We start from the raw sequence: 20,028 nt of genomic DNA, 5'->3' as shown, positions 1-20,028 counted from the left end.
ATCGTGAACTTGATCAAGAGCAGTATGAAGTTCATGAATAGAAAATGTTTCATTATAATCTTCTTCATTATTTGAGTTGAATTTAATAGGTTTCCTTCTTGTTGTTTTTGATATAGTTGACATTTACGCACATAATTCGAAGAAGAAGAGTGTTTAGCGAGAGTTTCAGCAAGTTTATTTGCAATATGTTCTCGTAATTGAGGCCTATGATGTAACTGTGTCTTGTGCGGAAACAAGAAGTTTCTTAGGTTCATCAAAACTGATATTCTGTGTAAATTTCATTTTGTTAATCTCCATTTGTTGCTTCCAGATTGGACATTGTTTAGAAAAGCAAAATGTGTCCCAGAGCAGCTGAGGTATTTTTTAATAATATTGTTTCAGTCCTCAGTTTTCCCACTACAATGAACGCATGTTACCGAGTTAGTAAAGGTAGTGACGCCATGCCCGTGCCTTTGGCATTTGAAGCATCGCAGTGGATTGGGAACATAAGTATCAACACTGATATTACAATATCCTGATTTTACTCTTACTGATTTTGGAATACTCCGAGAAGAGAAGTGGAAGAGGTATGTGTTAGTAAGTTTTGTTTCTGAGTTAATCCGAGTTGTAGAGCTTTTAACGAAAGTCACTCCTTGATCTTTCATTTCTGATACGATGGCAAGTTCAGTGTTATCAGCGAACAATTGATCTCGGTCTCTAACAATCCCTTTGCTCATGTTCAGGGTCCTGTGTGGAGTAACTGAAACCTGAACTCCATCAAACACCTCAGTTGACAACAGGTTGGTTGATTGCTGTTTCCTGCTACATTCTACAAGTACGGAACCTGCGCGCAGTCGTCTGATATTTCGTACCTCCCCTGCGATACCATGTATACCTGTTGATACCGTAAACGGGTTTAATTTGATAGGTGACTTGTCAAGAGTCTCGATCACTAGAAATCAACGGTCGGATTAGACGGTCTTAGTTCATCATCATCATTGTCAAGTTGACGCTTGTTTCTCTTAATGGGAGTTGTGTAGGCCATAGTTAGTTTAATATGGTTCATCATCTGAGCTCCCCACCCACCACGGATTATCACAAGGACAATGTGGGCTTCCGACTTGCAGCACCAAGGATACTCAGATGATATACTCCAGCGGAAGAATTATAAGACGCTAGGCAAAATTCAAATATATTTTATGATATTTCAAAATCCAAATCCTCCACCGACTCAGGGCCGCAACCCACGGCTTGATGGACCAAATATCCCCACAACAGGGGTGTTGGCGAGCTCTTAGCGTTACCCAGCACCCACCACGGGTGCCGTTTATAGACAGAAATAATCAATGAAAACTTTGTACATATATGGCTGATTTGATTTTATCGATTGCATCTTGGTCATATGTAGCCATCTGGGAGCTGACAACAGACGCTGCGCTGCATGATGTTGGAAGACACACGCTCCTTCAATTTGTTCCTCTTCATTTTCACAGTTGTCCAAGGTACGTAACAATCCTTTCACTATCATTATAGTCCACATTAGTGTGTGTTTTTTATTAGTCTATTGATTTTCGAAATACACACTACCCAAAATGATATTCACACATTCCCAAGTGGTGAATCATGTACCCTCACCACCTTGTCAGTGTTACTGGAATATTGCAAAAAACTACACACACACTCTGAAGCGTATGTCAAGATCTCCCTATGTAAATCACCGATTTGATGCATATATTTGAAAGAATCTGTCTATGTAACTGTCAACAAAATATACACCAGAACGCAATGTTTCCTCGTGATTTGCATACCATATATAGAATCTGTCTATGTAACTGTCAACAAAATATACACCAGAATGCAATGTTTCCTCGTGATTTGCATACCATATATAGAATCTGTCTATGTAACTGTCAACAAAATATACACCAGAATGCAATGTTTCCTCGTGATTTGCATACCATATATAGAATCTAAACTAACAGGAACAAGTGCTTCGAAACTCGAGAATGCACTGATAGGTATTTACAGTATGGATGGGTATTTACAGATGCAATAAAGTAATCAATGACACAACAACCCGCTCCTGATATATAAGTTTAGCCACCCTCTCTGTCCCCTACACATCTACCATTACATATGTACAGGTGATGAGTGAAGCAAAATTGATATAAATTCTTCCGAACACATTTAGTTATAACACAATTAAGAGTGTCTCACGTCCAAAGGAGTACTCTCCTCCTCGGAGAACGCTGCGCTGTCGACTGTCGAGCCCTAGCTTGGGGGAGGGGGTCTGACTTGCCGACGTGCTTGACACATGTCATTCTGTTGATCACTGGATTGTCTAGTCCAGCCTCGATTATTTACAGCCGCCATATAGCTGGAATATTGCTGAGCGCAGCATAAAACTGACTTCACTCACTCTAATGCCTTCGCTCTATCTATGGACCGATGGAACGAGAAGCAAACGGGCGTTACATACATTCCTGTTAGAACTATGTCTTTATCCTCTCTAGTTAGGACCTTATCAGATCTTATGCCAACTGGATGAGCAATATTCAAATTCAAATGTTGGCAGTGTTTAGCAATTGCATGACTGAACATATAAACCCTGCCCGATAATCTCCCGACAGTAGCTAGACTATGCGCATTAGCGGAGCATGAGCAAAAGCATCATAAGCAAAATGTTGTGGTATATTTATGATTTTGTGCAGGTATGTTTCAACTAAACATGCAATTGTTGCAGAAATTGAATGAATTCACTATAATCAATTTTGGACATTAGACCATTAATATATCGTGTAAGAGTAAACAGGTCATGAGCATGTAAGGAAACATTAGCATGTAAGGAAACATTAGCATGTAAGGAAACATTGGCGTGTAAGGAAACATTTGCATGTAAGGAAACATTAGCATGTAAGAAAACATTAGCGTCTCCTACCTATTCTTCCTCCATCGTAACGGTTGTAGGGGATCGGAGTCATGTGACCTCGACGTCTCTCCACGGGTTGGCGTCTCTGCACCGACGGTACCCATGGAAGCGACTGGAGTAGCGGCGATGTCCCTTGGGTGTCGTCCATGTAGGTCTAGACGTGCGAATCGCCTGACTGAATCGAAGACTGGCTGGTTTAATGAACACAGTACACACACAAACCCTTACGTTTCAGATCAGCCAATGTCACTCGTTGCACTTTCGTTAAGTCACCGGCAACGCCGAAGTTAGACGTTTGGAACCTGGCTTCGGTGTCTGAAGGTTTCAATTTGTCGTCAGTTGACGCAAATGTCACGACAGGGGAGTTGGCCTTGCTTGGCTGTTGTTGTTCTTACCGGTATGATGGGCACCGTACAATGCCACTGTACTGCCAATCCTTAGTGTTCACATGCGTTTTAACAGGTCTACAATATATTGCTTGCAAGCTTCAAAGGTTTCGTTTTCACGTTCAGGACAACCTTGGAACGCGACATTGCCCGTGCAACTAAAGGCTTTCGTTGTGAAATAGCATAATTTTAGTAAAAGTGTTCAATAAGAGAAGCATTTTACATGGCAACTTAAACGATGCAGTAAAAATCCATCTTAGGAAGCACAGTATATCACGAAAGAAAACACAAACGATGTAAATAAGTGATATGTTACTTATGTTAGAAGACCACGTAAACTACGTTTTACTTGCGGTTGCAATTAGGTTGAAAAGCACGTTTTGCTCTGTTTAAAGGCATTTAGCGAGTGAATGAGTTGAGTTTCATACCGTACAATGTATTATTCCTGTTAATGACTGATATGGACAACACAAGGCAATGATCAATAGTATGAGCATCTGTCTGAATTGGTAACCAATGACATGTGACATCCAAGGCAGCGAGTCTGGCCACTCGATCCATCGTGTCGGCTCTTACGACAAATACGGGTTACAGAGGATGAATTTTAAACCGGAACTTCACAGGTATATTATGCATTGAGATTACTATTAGCCACTGTTGAATTTAAAGGCATGTGCTGTGTAAAAAAGTGTAGTTTTGCCCTGAATTGATACAGCTAAAGTGGGAAATCTTTACAGGGATAGTGCAAACATTGATATATCTTTGTGAGATGTTGTGTTTGTCCCATTGCTTCTCCGACCTCCATTTCTTCACACTGACAAGAGTGCACTTGAGTACATTCTCAGAGTGTTACTTTTGAGTTCTCTTAACTGACCTGTAGGAGCATGTCTTTCAAATCCTTGTACAGCGACTATTTGCCTTGAAATAATATGTTATTGAGATTGAAGGCTATGGTCGTGGCGTCCCAGTGTCAGCATGGTTGGGCAAGTCACCAGGGTATACTCATATAGTTAACTGGGTCGCATTTGCTGGTGATTCAACCTAATCTAAGTGCGGGATAGAACTGATCTTCAGTAACCCATGCTTATCGCAAGAGGCGACTTACGGGGCTCGCGGATTTGGCTAAGACAACTTCCCAATTCCTCAGACCGATGCTCATGTTGTTGACCACTGGATTGTCTGGTCCAGACGCGACCATTTACAGACCGCCGCCATAAAGCTGGGATATTGCTGAGTGCGGCGTAAAACTGACGCACTTATTCATGCACTCCTAATATGAGTAAGCTTTTAAGGTCATCATGTAACACACATTATGTAACACCTCTCATCGTAAGCTTAGATTCTATGGATGGCGATTAGCAGAGGAAATGCGATAACTAACTATGAAGACAATTTCCCCAGATTACTACTAAGTGAATTAGATTTCAGTTTAGGAAAACTACAATAAAAAGTTACATTATGACTCTGACTGCGGAAAAACTTCTTTGTTTTGAAGGTGTTCCTATGGAAGTTTATACAAATGGAGCCAATAAAGTGATCAAAGACTTGATCACTTTAGGAGTCGATGCTGAAGAATGTACAAGTATAGTGTACGAGGTGAAGGCCTGCCAGGACCATGGTCTTAGCCTCCTTGACACCAACGGCACAGAACTCGTTGAGTATTTGATCGGTGGTTGGTACAATGGTAGATCCAGACTACTCATCAGGCCAACTAACGGATACAGGGAATTTCGTACACCCTCCATCCTGCACTGTGACGAATACAGGTAGGTGTTTAGGCAAGGGTATTTAAACATGTTTTTTATTATGCTGAAATATATTTACGAATATTATATTGTTACATGTTTATTCACAGGTTGAAACTGAAAGATAAATGAGGAATCACTCGATTAAAATACAACAAACCGCTAAGAAATATATTAGCAGTTGTATTCCAAAATGAAACAAATCAATATGTTCACTATAGCACAATATAACAGAGGGCGGAAGGTTGAGAGTTCGATCAAATTCTGAGACGTTAAAATGGGATACTTGTTCGTCCTTGCGGTTAAGAATGGTTAAGGACCGTGCAAGTATGACGTGCAGGAGTGGGGTATTCAGTCTATAGTTTGTTTCGTTATGTCTACTATCAGTGAGGCCAGGGAAGGAAAGGATAACAAAATGTAACTTAGGATGATAAGGGATGCAGCCAGAATATTACAAATTAGATAGGCTGAAATATACAAGCATGCCAATCGCACCCCGAAGGTATAGAGGTCCGTGACTCGTAGCTCTGTGTGGGTACGTAAGGGAGAGCAAGCATTTTAACAGTATTAGCAATTACACCGAAAAAAAGGACCGAAAGATAGCGTAATCAATATGCCACGTAACCCTGTCGGGTTCACCTCCAACGGTTAACCTGTAAGAGCACAGGCATTAGCAAAACAGAAACACCCAAAACACACCACCAAATTCATACCTATGATTTGGCTCCTACAACTCAATAAACCTTACAGCTCCAGGAACTCACAAAAAGTGTTCAAGTCTTACCTTCGGGTCACTTCATCAGGGGAAGCATCTCAGACCAGACTAACGTACAGTCTGGTAGCAACATTGTAGAGTGTGCCTTACCTTCTCTGATTTCAATTGTCTATTCCCTCTTTTGGTCATGCGGTTCGGCCCTCCCTGTATGATCAGCATAGCAGGATGTGGGTTGCTTTGCAGACGACGCTCGATCATCGTATGCACGTGCTGCCATCTCAGTCCACGCTTGCTCACCCATGTTACAATTCCCTGGTTGCCCAAGACTGCGCACCACCGATCGTCTAACTGCCCTCTTATGCGCCCAATAGGTATATGACCATCCCAGTATCCAGATTTCTGATGAAGACTTGCTTAGATATCACGGAAGGAATGTCAATGTTAATACGTTCATTTATGCTTCATTGGATGATATGATGAAAGGTAGGAGTTACCAATCCTACGACATTCGGACATAACTGGCAGCAACAGATGTTCATCTGCATCACTGCTTGTTGTTGACTCTGCTACAATCCTAAAGCTGTACTGTGTGATTTGTAAACTCCCGAGATTAGCAAACTTGGCTGCCTTTGCCAATACTGCGTTTACCCTGTGACAGACTCATCATTAAAGTGCCTGTAGTGATATTACCTTTCCTTTGACCTTATTAAAGCAAATGTTAAGAGACTTGTTTCGTATGTTGGGTAACATACTTTCTTGGTAAAATCTGTATAGTAAGTGGTGCTCGTGTATCCTTACACGGGTTCTCTTTCTGATAGAATGTATCTTATTCTAGTGCGTTCTGTTAATGGCAGACAGATGTGCAATGGTACTTGATGACCGGCGATTGAGTAAGTGGTAGGCAATGTCATGACTAATATGACTGACACTGATTGGCAATTTTGCTGACATCTTTTATTGGTCACAGAAAGATTCAAACTCCTTTAATGTTGTTTTTAGGCTATACTGGTATTCTTTGACACTGACTGCTGCATCAGACGATGGGTCTCTGGGTGGATATTCCCATATCTGCCCTAGTAGAGTTGCCCGGAGTAGAGCATTTGAGGCCTGCTGCTGAAAAACATGAAATCTCATAAAATCTGCTCCAAGAATCCGATAGTCTTTCTGCCCGCAATATATTCTGCTGTCACTAACCAATATACTGTGAGTTAGACTAGTTTTCGCACAATGTGCATCACCAAGGGGGCACCGGTGGCGAGCCACCTCCTCGTGGTGGGTGCTGGGTAATGCTAAAAGCTCGCCGACACCCCCGTTGTGGACCCGGGGGGATATTTGGTCCACCAACCCGTTTGCCGTGGGTTGCGGCCCTGTGTCGGTGGAGGACGGGAGTCTGGGGGTTGAGGGCACTGGGGGCCTGTAATCGTGTTCCCTTTGCTCAACACACCCCTTCGACCCTTACTTCACCTAGACGGGAGGTTGAATGGGCCCGGTTCAATCAATCGGCTGGTCATGCCAAGCCCTGTGTATAGACTATAAATTTATTTATCATTGCACAAGTATGATTTGGAACTGATTTTGATTGATTTTGGTCTTGGCTTTAATGTCTAAAACATGTTTGATGTTGAATTATGTTGCTTTGAACTTTGCCTAGAGTCTTATGCCAGAAGGCGATGGCTCATGGGCCAATCTGGTAGACTAATTATTTCTAATTCTTCTACTGGAGTATATCATCCGGGTATCCTTGGTGCTGCAAGCTTGAGGTCCGCTTGCTTTAGCACTGTCCTTGTGATACTCCGTGGTGGGTGGGGAGCTCGGATGATGAACCATATGACACCAATCATGGCTGATGAAATACCCCCCAAAAAAACAAAACGTCCACTTGAAATTGATCCTGTTGATACTGACCACAGACAGTCTCTATCGATTGAGTATTGGCCACGTTTCCTTGTTGTTGAGACTCCTGACAAGACACCACTGAAGCTGAACCCTTTTGCAGTATCTAAGGGTATTCACGGTATCGCAGGCGATGTTAAGAACATTAGACGCTTACGTTCGGGTGCCTTACTAATTGAGTGCAGCAAGAAACAACAAGCAACCAACGTGATGAGTATTGAATCTTTTGTGGGTATTCCGGTCACGGTCTCTGCTCACAAGACCTTGAACACGAGTAAAGGTATCATCAGAGATCGGGATCGATTGTTTGCTGACATGACCGAACTTGATATAGCATGTGAAATGAAAGATCAAGGTGTGCTGTATGTGAAGCGCTTTTCCACCCGAAAAAACAATGAAACATTCCAAACGAATACATATCTGTTTTCTTTTTCATAGCCAAATGCTCCCAAATCAGTGAAGGCAGGTTACTGCAATATCCAAGTTGAAACGTACATCCCCAACCCACTCAGATGTTTTAAATGCCAAAAGTATGGACACGGTGTAAATACCTACACATTGTCTGTTGTGTGTGCTCACTGTGGTGAGAAGACACACACAACAGAAGATTGTGACAGTGATTTTAAAAAAATGCACCAACTGCTCAGGCGACCATTCTTCTTCTTCAAAACAGTGTACAATCTGGAAAGAGCAAATGGCAATAAACAGACTAAAGTTTACCCAAAACATCTCTTTTTCTGAGGCAAAAAAAGTGGTGAAGAGATCTGACCTTACAGAAAGTTATGCTACAGTAGCAAACACATCATCTGTGCGCAGCTCTAAAATAACAAAATCATCTACAAGCTGCCAAACTACCTTGACTTGGGTCAACAGCGACTCTCCACAACTTCTATACCCAGCTATGTCATCCCAGACTGAGGAATCACTTCCTGGAACATCAAAGGCATCTTCTGATCATAAATCATCTTCGCAGTCACGCACTGAATCTCAATCTACAGCTGACAGACAGCAAACTACTAAAGGTAAATCTAAGCCTAAGTCTGATGCTTCAAAACAACAAAGTGGCAGAGCTCCTAAAGGGTCACAAAATAAAATTCAATTGCTCAATAAATATGGGTCTCTTGAAGATATGGACGTTTCTGAAAATGTCCATTCTAGGGCACATAGCTTGTCGCCCTCCAAAAGAGTGCGGGGTAGATCCCCAATACATCCCCCTAAAAGATAGTTTATTCCAATAATATTGTACAGTGGAACTGCAGAGGATTGAGGACTAATTTACATGAATTACAGCTATTAGTCCAAGATTTTACACCTTCAGCGATATGTCTCCAAGAGACATTTTTAAAACAAACAGATACATATGACCTTCGTCATTTTAATGCATATCGTTCTTTTTCACCTCCGGGTGATAGAGCCACTGGCGGGTCATCCGTTCTAGTCAGACAAAACGTTATTCAAAGCCCTGTTTCACTTAATACTAATATGCAGGCTGTAGCTGTGAGAATTACTTTACATGTAGCGTTTACACTATGCTCTCTCTATATTTCGCCATCTTCGACGTTTGCCAAAACTGATCTTCAAGCCCTGTATGACCAACTCCCGAAGCCCTGTATTATAATGGGAGATTTAAATGGGCACAACCCACTCTGGGGTAGTGTAACTACAAACACTAAAGGCAAATTGTTGGAGGACTTTTGTTCTGACAATGATTTATGTATTTATAATGATGGTTCCAACACATATTTACACCCTGGTACAGGAGCCTATTCTGCTCTTGACTTGTCACTCACAAATTCCGAACTACTAAATGAATTTGAATGGTCAGTCCACGATGACCTCTGTGGAAGTGACCATTTTCCTACTGTATTAAAATGCGTAACTCGATCCGATGTTCCTCCATCATCAAGACGAAATTTTAAAAAGGCTAACTGGGCTTTTTATGAAACAGTGTGTGCTGAAAAGCTTAAACCCGAACGTTTTATTGACGTTCCAGATGCTATTAAATGCTTTTCTGATCAACTGAACTCAATAGCTGATGTGTGTATGAGTGCAAACAAGCTAGGAAAGCAAGGAAAAAGGCAGAACATTATTTCCGTCGCCATCCTATGGTGCATAATTTCAATAAATTTAAAATTTTAATTGCTAAAGCACGGCGTACTTTTAAACAGAATAAACGCCCATCTTGGCAAAATTATGTATCCAAAATAAATTCTCGGACACCCATGTCCAAGGTATGGAACATGGTCCAGAAAATCAAAGGTAAAGGTACTAAATCTACTGTCCATCAACTAGGTGAAACCCTTGCTAAACATTCTTCCTCTTCTAATTATGTACCTAAATTTCAGCAATATCAAAAACAACAAGAAAAGAAAACTATTAATTTCAATTCTGATAATGGGGAAGATTATAATGAAACGTTTTCTATTCATGAACTCCATACTGCTCTTGATCAAGCTCATGACACTGCTACAGGAGCTGACAACATACATTATCAACTCCTGAAACATTTACCAGAATCCTGTCTGGAAAGTCTCCTAAATATTTTTGATGATATTTGGACATCGGGCAACTTTCTTCCTTCATGGCGTGACGCCATAGTAGTACCAATACCTAAACCTGGACGTGATCATACGGATCCATCCAATTATCGTCCGATTTCATTAACTAGCTGTGTTTGCAAGACCATGAAACGCATGATAAATAATCGACTTGTTTGGTATTTGGAAACAAATAACCTTATAACAGATATACAGTGTGGTTTCTGGAAAAACAGAAGTACTGTCGATCACTTAGTGCGTTTAGAATCATTTGTTAAAAACGCACTAATTAACAACCAACACGCTGTGTCTATCTTTTTTGATCTTGAAAAAGCATATGACACTACTTGGAAATATGGCATCTTAAGAGATTTACATGAGGTCGTTTGCCTGAATTTATAGCCAAGTTTTTAAATAACAGACAATTCCAGTTCCGTGTGGGTTCTACCCTGTCTGATCATTACAATCAGGATCAGGGTGTTCCACAAGGAACTGTCTCTAGATGGGACGCCCATTAAAGTTGTGAAGCAAGCCAAATTTTTGGGTCTAATCTTTGATTCACATTTAACTTTTTTACTACATATTAAATCACTTAAAACTAAATGCCTGAAAGCACTTGACTTGTTGAAAGTTGTTTCAAATTCAAAATGGGGAGGGGATCAAGCTACCCTTCTCCATCTATATCGATCAGACTTTGTCTTGGGTCCTTCAGAACTTCACCTATTGACAGTCTTTACGTTGAGGCCGATGAAGCATCTCTTGCACAACACCGTATCAAATTATCTTTACAATATATCACAAAACTATACTCTAACGAATCTAACCCCGCATATAACTGTATCTTCAATCCTCTTTATGAGGATTTGTATAGCAAAAAGTTACACCTACTTGGGCTGTCAGTCGAGACTTGAAGAGGTCATTATGCGACGATGTCGTATTGGTCACACCAGATATACGCATAAATACCTTTTGAAAGGTGTGGATCCTGCATTTTGTATCCCTTGTGATGAAAGAATCACGGTCAAGCATGTCTTGCTTGACTGCGTGGAATATTCCATCACAAGGGATACCTACTTTACATCACGTAGTATGAAGGACCTTTTTACTAATGTCAGTTCTCATTTAATTATTGGATTTTTAAAAGAATGAGATTTATTAAATGAACTGTAAATAGATAATTTTTTATTATCGGATGTTTGAATTGGTAACTGTGCTTGTTAGTGGCTGTATCCTCAAAGGGGGTTGAAGTACTGTAAAACTATTGTCCTCCTGAGAGGGTACGTAAGTCCACAAACATTCAAAGTAAATTCAAACTTTCACGTTTTAATCGTAGAATACGTGTCTTTTTACTGAATGGCTAGATTTCCCAAATTGGTGACGCCTGAGGGGATGGTGTAAATCAAGCTAGGGTCCATGCAGGTAGCAAAGGTACTGTAAGTCCCCATGGTCCCTAGTATGGCAATCTACCCTCAATTGTTAGCAATCTATAGCCCATTTTTATATTGTATTGTCCTCTATAGATAATTGTTTTAGGTATATTCACTAGTTTCATTATCTACTCTGTGATATTCTAGTTGTTTTACTGTCCTTCGTTGACAGGTTTTATAATAGGCATATATTTCATTTCAGAATTAAATGTTCTCGTCACGATATGGCTGAGATACTGCCGATGTGACGTTAAATGTTAACTCACTCACTCACTCACTCACCAAGGGAGATCGAGACATGGACTTTTTGGTGATAGCTACAACAGACTAATTGTCCGAATAAAACTGTTCTTACTTATTCTTTGGTTTCAAACTACAAAATAAATGTCGCATTGATATCGGTTTGTTAAGGCACATACTTTGATTCACTCTAATTAACACTCAAAACAGAGGATTGACTTCAAACCTGACAATTAAAGTTTTTCGGAAACCACATTTATAGTTCAAACAACCAAAATCATCAGTAACTGCTCCATTAAGATACCCGAAATTCAGTGTTGTGTGTGGCCTCTATGGTCATCGGTGAATGTGTTCCATCGTCTGTACATGGAATGAATTAACCGGTTGATGAAGGCCACGCGTACGGTTACTTGGGTCCACACTCTGTGAAATACCTGATCAAGTCCAGTAGCAGCTCTCGGCCTTGGTTGAAGGTCATTGAGTCATCTTTGAATCCTGTCCAAATTCGGACAGAGTGCAGGCTATTTCACGGTTTGGATGTCATGTTGTCTTAGAACGTCCAATGTTGCTCTGGCAGTGTGGGCACAATCGTTTTCTTGCTGGAAGATGTGATTTCTATAACGTCCAAACTGTGCTACTGTCGGGAATTGTGACTTAGTCGACATAGCGAGCAGTTTTCATTTCCCCATCCTGAACAGAGTTTCTGGTACACCACGGGTACCAGCTATCTGGTTCAAATCAACTGAACTCCACAACTCCTTTGTCAATACTCAATGGAAAACAGTTCTTCGTCCCTTCATCCTGACAGGGTACGTAAGTCTCAAAACATTTGAAGTCAAATTTAATCTTCCTTCTTTTTAGCCGTAGCATTTCTGTCATTTCAATTTTTGGTTAATCTTGCATACAGTCGCCAGCAACTGAGGGGATGGTGTAAATCCAGCTACGGGCCATGCAGGTAGCAGAAGTACTGTAAGTCCCCATGGTCTCTAATATAGTGATCTACCTTCAGTTGTTGGTGATCTATAGCCTGTTTTTACAATGTATTGTCCGAATAGTGATCTTAGTATTAACTTTCCAACGCTAGTTTTAATTCAAATTCTGATGTTCTAGTTATTTTAATGTCCTTCGTTGACAGGTTTTACAATATACATATATTCCTTTTCATTGTTAAATGTTCACGTCACGATATGGCTGAAATATTGCCGATGTGACGTTAAATATTAACTCACTCACTCACTCTTTGCGCCTTCACCATACTTTCACCCTGCCGTCGACTGCCGAAACACATATCAGCTTTCAATGAGAAAATGTTCTCAATTTCGACGCTGAGTTGTCCAGTCGGTTTGATATCTCTACATTTGGCCTAGGAGTATTGAGCGGTGAGGACAGGGCCACGATGTGAAGCTTGTTCAGCATGACATGATCAAATGAATACTGATGCATTGCATGACCGTGGCACAAGTGGATGGATCTGTTATTATGAAAGGGTGCAGCTTTGTCAATTGACAGTCAAACTGTCTGACCAGTTGAGACAAGGTCGCTGTTTAACATTTCTACGTGGAGAAATCGTCAGCAATGTCCTAACTTACTTTCAACAAGCTACGCACAGATGGTTTAGTGTGCCGTGGGTGTAGAGAGTGATAGCGCGAGTGAATCGGACTGGGCAAATAACTGACGTCTGTAAGTTGTAAAGTTAGTAAGCCGAATTAGATAGCATACAACAGTTCAATAAAAACATGGGTTATTTTCAGCAGTGTTGTCCTCTGGGACAAGTTGTGATCCATATAGGCATTTTTCGCACGAACGCAACATTAAAGGTTACTTACAGTAACTGAAGGCCGCCTGCTGTGTGGACAGTCTTGCAGGCTGTTAGTAATCTGATACCACTCCTGCAGTCCTAACGTGAATATTAAAAAGCGAGTTAGGGACTAGTTTTCATTGATAGAGTTGTCACGGCATGCACATGCATTTTTTATATACATGAATGACTTGTGACTTGACTTGTGGTATTAATCTGTAGTACCTACATGTACATTTAAAAAATCGTATATAAATCAGTTGATACGACTCGTAATCTCGCGGTAATCTCGTACTTTCCAAGCAAAATGGCGACGAGGAGACCCTGTCGTTGATTGCCATACATTTGGTAAATAAAAAGAAAAGATCCGGCTGGGTTAGACTCTGGATACTTCGCTTACCTACACCGGCGCATACCATTCCCTTGACAGGAACTGGAAGAAGAAGACCCTCTCGCTCTTTGGAATATTCTGAGAATGGATTTCAAAAACTTCCATTTTTCGTTGGAATCAATTCAAAACAAAACTGAGAAGCAGTCAAACCCAACGAGGAACTCGACATCCGCTTGGGAGACGTTAGCAATTACCTTGCAGTTCCTAGCAATTGTTACGTTTACTTACGTCAGCTATGTTTTTAAACAACGTATAATAATATATTACCTTTAAGTAATTCGTTGTGTTCGCTGTTTGAAAAGGGAGATAATCTTATTTAGGGGAGTATAGTTTTTTTTCAATATTGAAGCACACAAATATCATCAAAAATATTTAGAAGAGTGTCAAGGCAGGATTCTGGTAAGTGCTTCAGGAGTTGATAATGTACGTTATCAGCTCCTGTAGCAGTATCATGAGCTTGATCAAGAGCAGTATGGAGTTCATGAATAGAAAATAGTTCATTATAATCTTCTCCATTATCTGAAATAAAATTAATAGCTTTCTTTTCTTGTTGTTTTTTATACTGCTGGAATTTAGGCGCGTAATTATGAAAGGAAGAGTGTTTAGAAAGTGTTTCACTCAGTTTATTTGCAATATCTGATTCCTCGGTAAGTAATTGATCATTTAATAGCATCAGGAACAGTAATAAAACGTTCTGGATTACGTTTGCCAGTACAGAGAGATTCATTTAGAGTCCAGCTGGTCTTTTTAAAATTCCAACCGTGATGATGAGGTACATCAGATGGGTTCACAGGCTTTAGTATTGTAGGGAAATGGTCGCTCCCACACAGGTCATTGTGAACCAACCATTCAAATTCACTTAAAAGATTAGAGTCAGTAACTGATAAATCAAGAGCTGAATATGTTCCTGTGCCAGGATGTAAATATGTATGCGACTCTTCATTGTAAATACAGAGATCATTATTTGAAAGAAAATCCTCAAGTAATTTACCTTTGGTGTTCATAGTAGTACCACCACAGAGTGGGTTGTTAGCATTTAAATCGCCCATGATTATACAGAGTTTAGGGAGTTCATTGTAAAGAGCTTGTAGATTAGTTAACTGGACAGTAGATGAAGGTGGAATATACAATGAACAAAGCATAAATGCAAGTTGCAATGGAAGTCGCACAGCTGCGGCTTGGAGATTTGTTTTAAGCGCTATGGAACTATGTATAACATTTTGCCGTACCAAGATTGACGATCCTCCACTTGCCCTCTCACCCGGAGGTGAAAAATAATGATACTCATTGAAATGACGGAGGTCAAGAGTATCTCTGTGTTTTAAATATGTTTCCTGTAGACAGATTGCTGACGGTGTAAAATCCTGGATTAAAAGCTGCAGTTCATTAAAATTAGGCCTTAGTCCTCTGCAATTCCCCTGAATAATATTATTCTGATAACCTATCTTTTGGGGGGATTTATTGGGGATCTACCACGCATTTTTTCGGTGGGCGACAAGCTGTGTGACCTAGAGCACACGTTTTCAGACACGTCCATGTCTTCGAGTGATCCATATTTGTTGAACGACTGAATTTTGTTTTCTGATCCTGTAGGGGTTCTGCCACTGAGCCTTTTCGAGGAATCTGGCTTTTCACCTTTGTTGGTAGTAATTAATTGAGACTTCACTGTTGACTGAAAAGATGGTTCATGATCAGAGGATGCCTGTGATTGGATTTGGGATGTACTGGTAAGTGGCTCTGCTGTTTGAGTAGATATGGCAGGTGAAATAAGTTGAGGAGTATCTGTTGTCATCCATGTTAAGTTGGTCTGACAACTTACAGATAATTTGGTGGCTGCTGAGGTTCCGGCTTTGGAAGCATAGCTTTGTGTTTGTTCTGAGCTTTGAACCACTTTCTTTGCGTCTGCAAAACATTCTGTGTAAATTTTATTCGATTGACGGCCATGTGCTCTTTCCAAACAGGACAGTCTTTTGAGAATGATGGGTGTTCCCCTTTGCAGTTAGCACATTTTTTGACATTACTGTCACAATCTTATGTTGTGTGTGTCTTTTCACTCCAGTTTGCGCACACAACAGTCAATGTGCAAGTATTTTACCTTTAGACACAGCAAAAGGATTCAGTTTCAGTGGTGTCAAATCCTTTGTCTCCATGACAACAAATCGTGGTCAGTAATCAATTGGTTTGGACATTCTGAGATCGTTCTCAGCAAGGTCATTTTCGAGAGGACGTTTAGTTTTTTGTTTGGGGTTTCATAAGCCATGGTTTATAGTTCAGATTTCATGATCCGAGCTCCCCAATTTGATTTGTAAATGTTAACCTTTTGGTCTTGGCAAAATTGTTCATATAAGATGTCTATAATTTTGAACTATGATATTTTGCACTTTGCCTAGAGTCCTATGCCAGAAGGCGGTGGCTCATGGACCAATCTGGTGGATTTGTTAATTGTAACTCTTCTGCTGGAGTATATCATCCGGGTATCCCTGGTGCTGCAAGCTGGAGATCCGCTTGTTTTTAGCAATGTCCTTGTGATACTCAGTGGTGGGTGGGGAGCTCGGGTGATGAACCAATAAATACTAACCATGGAATACCAAACCCCCACCAAAAAGACAAGACGTCCACTTGACATTGATCCTGATAATACTGAACATAGATCTACTAAATCAATTGACTTCTCGCCACGCGTTATCGTAACTGAGACTCTGGATAAGACACCATTGAAACTGAACCCTTTTGTGGTATCTAAGGGAATACAAGGAATTACGGGTGAAGTCAAAAACATCAGACGCTTGCGTTCAGGTGCTCTACTTGTTGTAGTAAATGTCAGCAAGCCACGAACCTGATGGCGACTGAATCATTTGATAACATTCTTGTGTCGGTCTCAGCACACAGAACCTTGAACACCAGTAAAGGAATAGTGCGAGACCGTGGTCACTTGTTTGCTGACATGACAGAATTTCATATCGTGTCAGAGATGAAGGATCAAGGAGTCTCTTACGTAAAGCGATGCACAAGTCGTAGAAATAATGAATCCCTTCAAACAAACACATACCTGTTTTCCTTTTCGTGTCCTATTGCCCCAAAATCAATAAAGGCTGGCTACTGCAACATCAATGTGAATACTTACATTCCTAATCCTTTAAGGTGCTTTAAATGCCAAAGATACAGCCATCATGCCAATACGTGTAAATCATCTCTTACATGTGCTCACTGTAGTGAGAAAACTCACACGTCGGACGACTGCAACAGCACTTTTAAAAAATGTAATAATTGTCAAGGAAATCACTCATCTTTTTCAAAGGAGTGTCCCATTTGGAAACAGCAGATGGAAATCAACAAAATGAAATTTACACAAGACCTTAGTTTTGCTGAAGCCCGAAAATCGGAACTCTCTCTTTTTCTTTGGTAATGCGAATATTGTGATATTTGCTTTATATATCGCTGGTTGAATTGATGAACCTCCGCACGAAAGTTCTACTCCGGGTAACTGTCCTCCAGAAGAGTGAGTGAGTTTAGTTTTACGCCGCCCTCAGCAATATTCCAGCTGTATGGCGGCGGTCTGTTAATAATCGAGTCTGGACCAGACATTCCCATGATCAACAAAATGTGCATCGATCTGCGCAATTGGGAACCAATGACATGTGTCAACCAAGTAAGCGAGTCTGACCACTCGATCTCGTTAGTTGCCTCTTACAAGCATAGTCGGCTTTTATGACAAGCATGGGTTGCATAGAGGCTATTCTACTTTTCAAAATGATGTTAGTCCATGAGCGTTCTGTGTGTCTTGATTTGTACAATCTGAAGTGTCATAGCTCTTCCAGCCAATTTGACGCTGAGCTGCCATTGGAATCGTATGCGTGTATTTAAGCCTCCCCTGGTGGCGCCTGAAAAACTTTGTCACGTAGATTCTAACAAAACTTGAAAAGGCTGTGGTCCAGTCTTCAATATCCTGATTTCATTCTATTGTGATGACTTTGAAATTTCAATCTGACCTAGACTGTTAATTGTCAATACCTGTGATATTTCTGGGTTACATATTCTTTTGTATTAATTTTAAATAATCATTAAGTACTTCAGAATGAAAAGAAGATGCAATCCAGAACAAATCTGTTTGTTCATCAAATAACATCTTCTAAAATGCCAATCAAGTTCTAGTGTTTGTGTTAAAAAGATGTCCTGTTGTGCATCTCTAAGCGACAAATTGAAATTAACATATTCTCCTGTGGTGGTCTTTCAAACTCCTAGGGTACATGCTCTCCCACTGTATCCGTTGACATCCATTCAGGAGTGACGTTATCATGTGTAAGTGACGTGTCGCTGACAGGGGGTAATCCCAAATGACCTGGCGAATGTACTTCATGAGTTACCTTTCACAATGATCCCTCTGTTGCCTGGTTCACTCACTAAATGGGCGCGAGTAAGGGGTGAACCAAGGTTGTCAGTGTCAACTGCATCTAAATCCCTACTACCTTCATCAAGAATGCTATTCCTAACAAGGCTGGAAGAAATGTTATGAATTAAGTCGCTTTGTTGCGAAATATAGGGTATGGGTCACTTAGCGCTGCTCCCAGGGTTGATCTTGTGTGCTCTACGTTGTTTACAATGTTGACGGGACGGTAGCATGCAACTAATTTGTCAGCCTGTTTCTCCTTAGAAACACTTCCCCGCTTAATCCCGGTTCCTCTTTCTGACATTCTGAAACAGTGCAATTAAGAAATGAATCTTTTTGCTGCGAAAAATTTGGATTAGATTCAGTAGGAATTTAGGTACTAAGCGCGAAAGAGAGGCTGAGAAAGGTGCTGTGAGAGAGAATCCATTGAGGCGCCATTTATGCATTAAATTTGACAAAATTATACTGTGTAGTTATAAGTTATAAATATATTTGCTATTTGTAAATTTATATGTGAGATCATCTCGTTTGTTCGTTTAAATTTTCGTAGAAAGTGCAAGTTGACAGTTTTTCAGAATAGTCTTTAGCTTCGAATTGCGTTATAGGGGCGAACAAAGTAGATGGGCAAAACCTGCTGAATTACACTATTTGTATCATCTTTGTCTTATTACAGATGGTTCTGGGCATTCTGGGGGAGTGGGCGTATTTCATATGGAAAAGGTAAAACGATTGGAATCAACAAGGTCTTTGATGTCACCGACCCAACAGGTGTCTCTGTCACACGCTTAGGACTGAAGGGTTTCAATGGAAATCCTCATCGAATCCGTTTAGGTAACGTGTCGTCAAACGTGTTGTTCCATCAATTATGTAGAAATGAAAAAGATGCTTATATTTTCTGTTAAAAGTATTGCACGGTAAGTAGAGATATGACTGAAACAAAACACTTTACTAAAATGAAACAGATTTAATTTTTTACTCATTCAGGTGAAAACTGCAAAGGAAGATTTCTCAGTGTCTCTGGCAAGTGGACCAGCGGTCTCATCGAGGACAAATTTAACGTGGACTATTTAACTTGTGCCAAGAGGTGCTTTCTTCACTCCAAGTGTGGGATGTTCAGCCACAGGGAAAGTCAATCAAGATGTGCATTATTTGACAGGACAACGTCGTCTTTCACGTTGTTTTCCGACTCTGACTGGAAATCGTGGAAAATGCTGTACTGTAATGTTTAATGAATCTTAGTCACGGATATATATTTACATGCTGGACTAAAGTAGTTAGGGAAATATGGAAATTTTGAAATTATGAATGATGATCTATATAATCATTGACACACTGATGAAATATCAATCATAAAAATACTAATACCCCTAGCTTATTTTGGCAGTTTTAACGAAATGTGATCTAAGGAGATTGAATCAACTAGATTAGCACAGATATAAATTTAAAGCTATAAACCTTAAAATACCTTAATTGTGCTAAAACAGCTCTCAAATGTTTGGAAAGATTAAACGATAAATGCCATTTAACACTGCCTTTAACGTTGATTTAACGCTCAGTCTAAGTAAATTTAGTCTCAGTGTTATCCGTTACACTCCACCACT

At 40.4% G+C, this 20,028-nt stretch overlaps 1 protein-coding gene across 1 annotated transcript; it reads left to right on the top strand.

Annotated features, from left to right (window-relative positions):
* The first annotated feature begins 4,752 nt into the window (after positions 1-4,752).
* On the top strand, positions 4,753-19,656 carry LOC137276349 (uncharacterized). Its single transcript, XM_067808219.1, has 3 exons — positions 4,753-5,060; positions 19,101-19,258; positions 19,412-19,656. The coding sequence occupies exons 1-3, from the start codon at positions 4,753-4,755 to the stop codon at positions 19,654-19,656; spliced, it is 711 nt and encodes a 236-aa protein (XP_067664320.1).
* The last annotated feature ends 372 nt before the right edge of the window (positions 19,657-20,028 follow it).

Source organism: Haliotis asinina, chromosome 1 (assembly GCF_037392515.1).
Source record: "Haliotis asinina isolate JCU_RB_2024 chromosome 1, JCU_Hal_asi_v2, whole genome shotgun sequence".
Classification (NCBI taxonomy): Eukaryota; Metazoa; Mollusca; class Gastropoda; order Lepetellida; family Haliotidae; genus Haliotis; species Haliotis asinina.
Note: the sequence above shows the minus strand (reverse complement) of the source record. Positions and strands in the feature narration are given on the sequence as shown.

Bases quoted from the DNA above. Each gene is read 5' to 3' on its own strand.
- LOC137276349 (XM_067808219.1), top strand. From the start codon at position 4,753: ATGACTCTGACTGCGGAAAAACTTCTTTGTTTTGAAGGTGTTCCTATG. The intron at 5,061-19,100 runs GTAGGTGTTTAG...GTCTTATTACAG, and splicing joins CTGCACTGTGACGAATACAG to ATGGTTCTGGGCATTCTGGG. The intron at 19,259-19,411 runs GTAACGTGTCGT...TTACTCATTCAG, and splicing joins TCCTCATCGAATCCGTTTAG to GTGAAAACTGCAAAGGAAGA.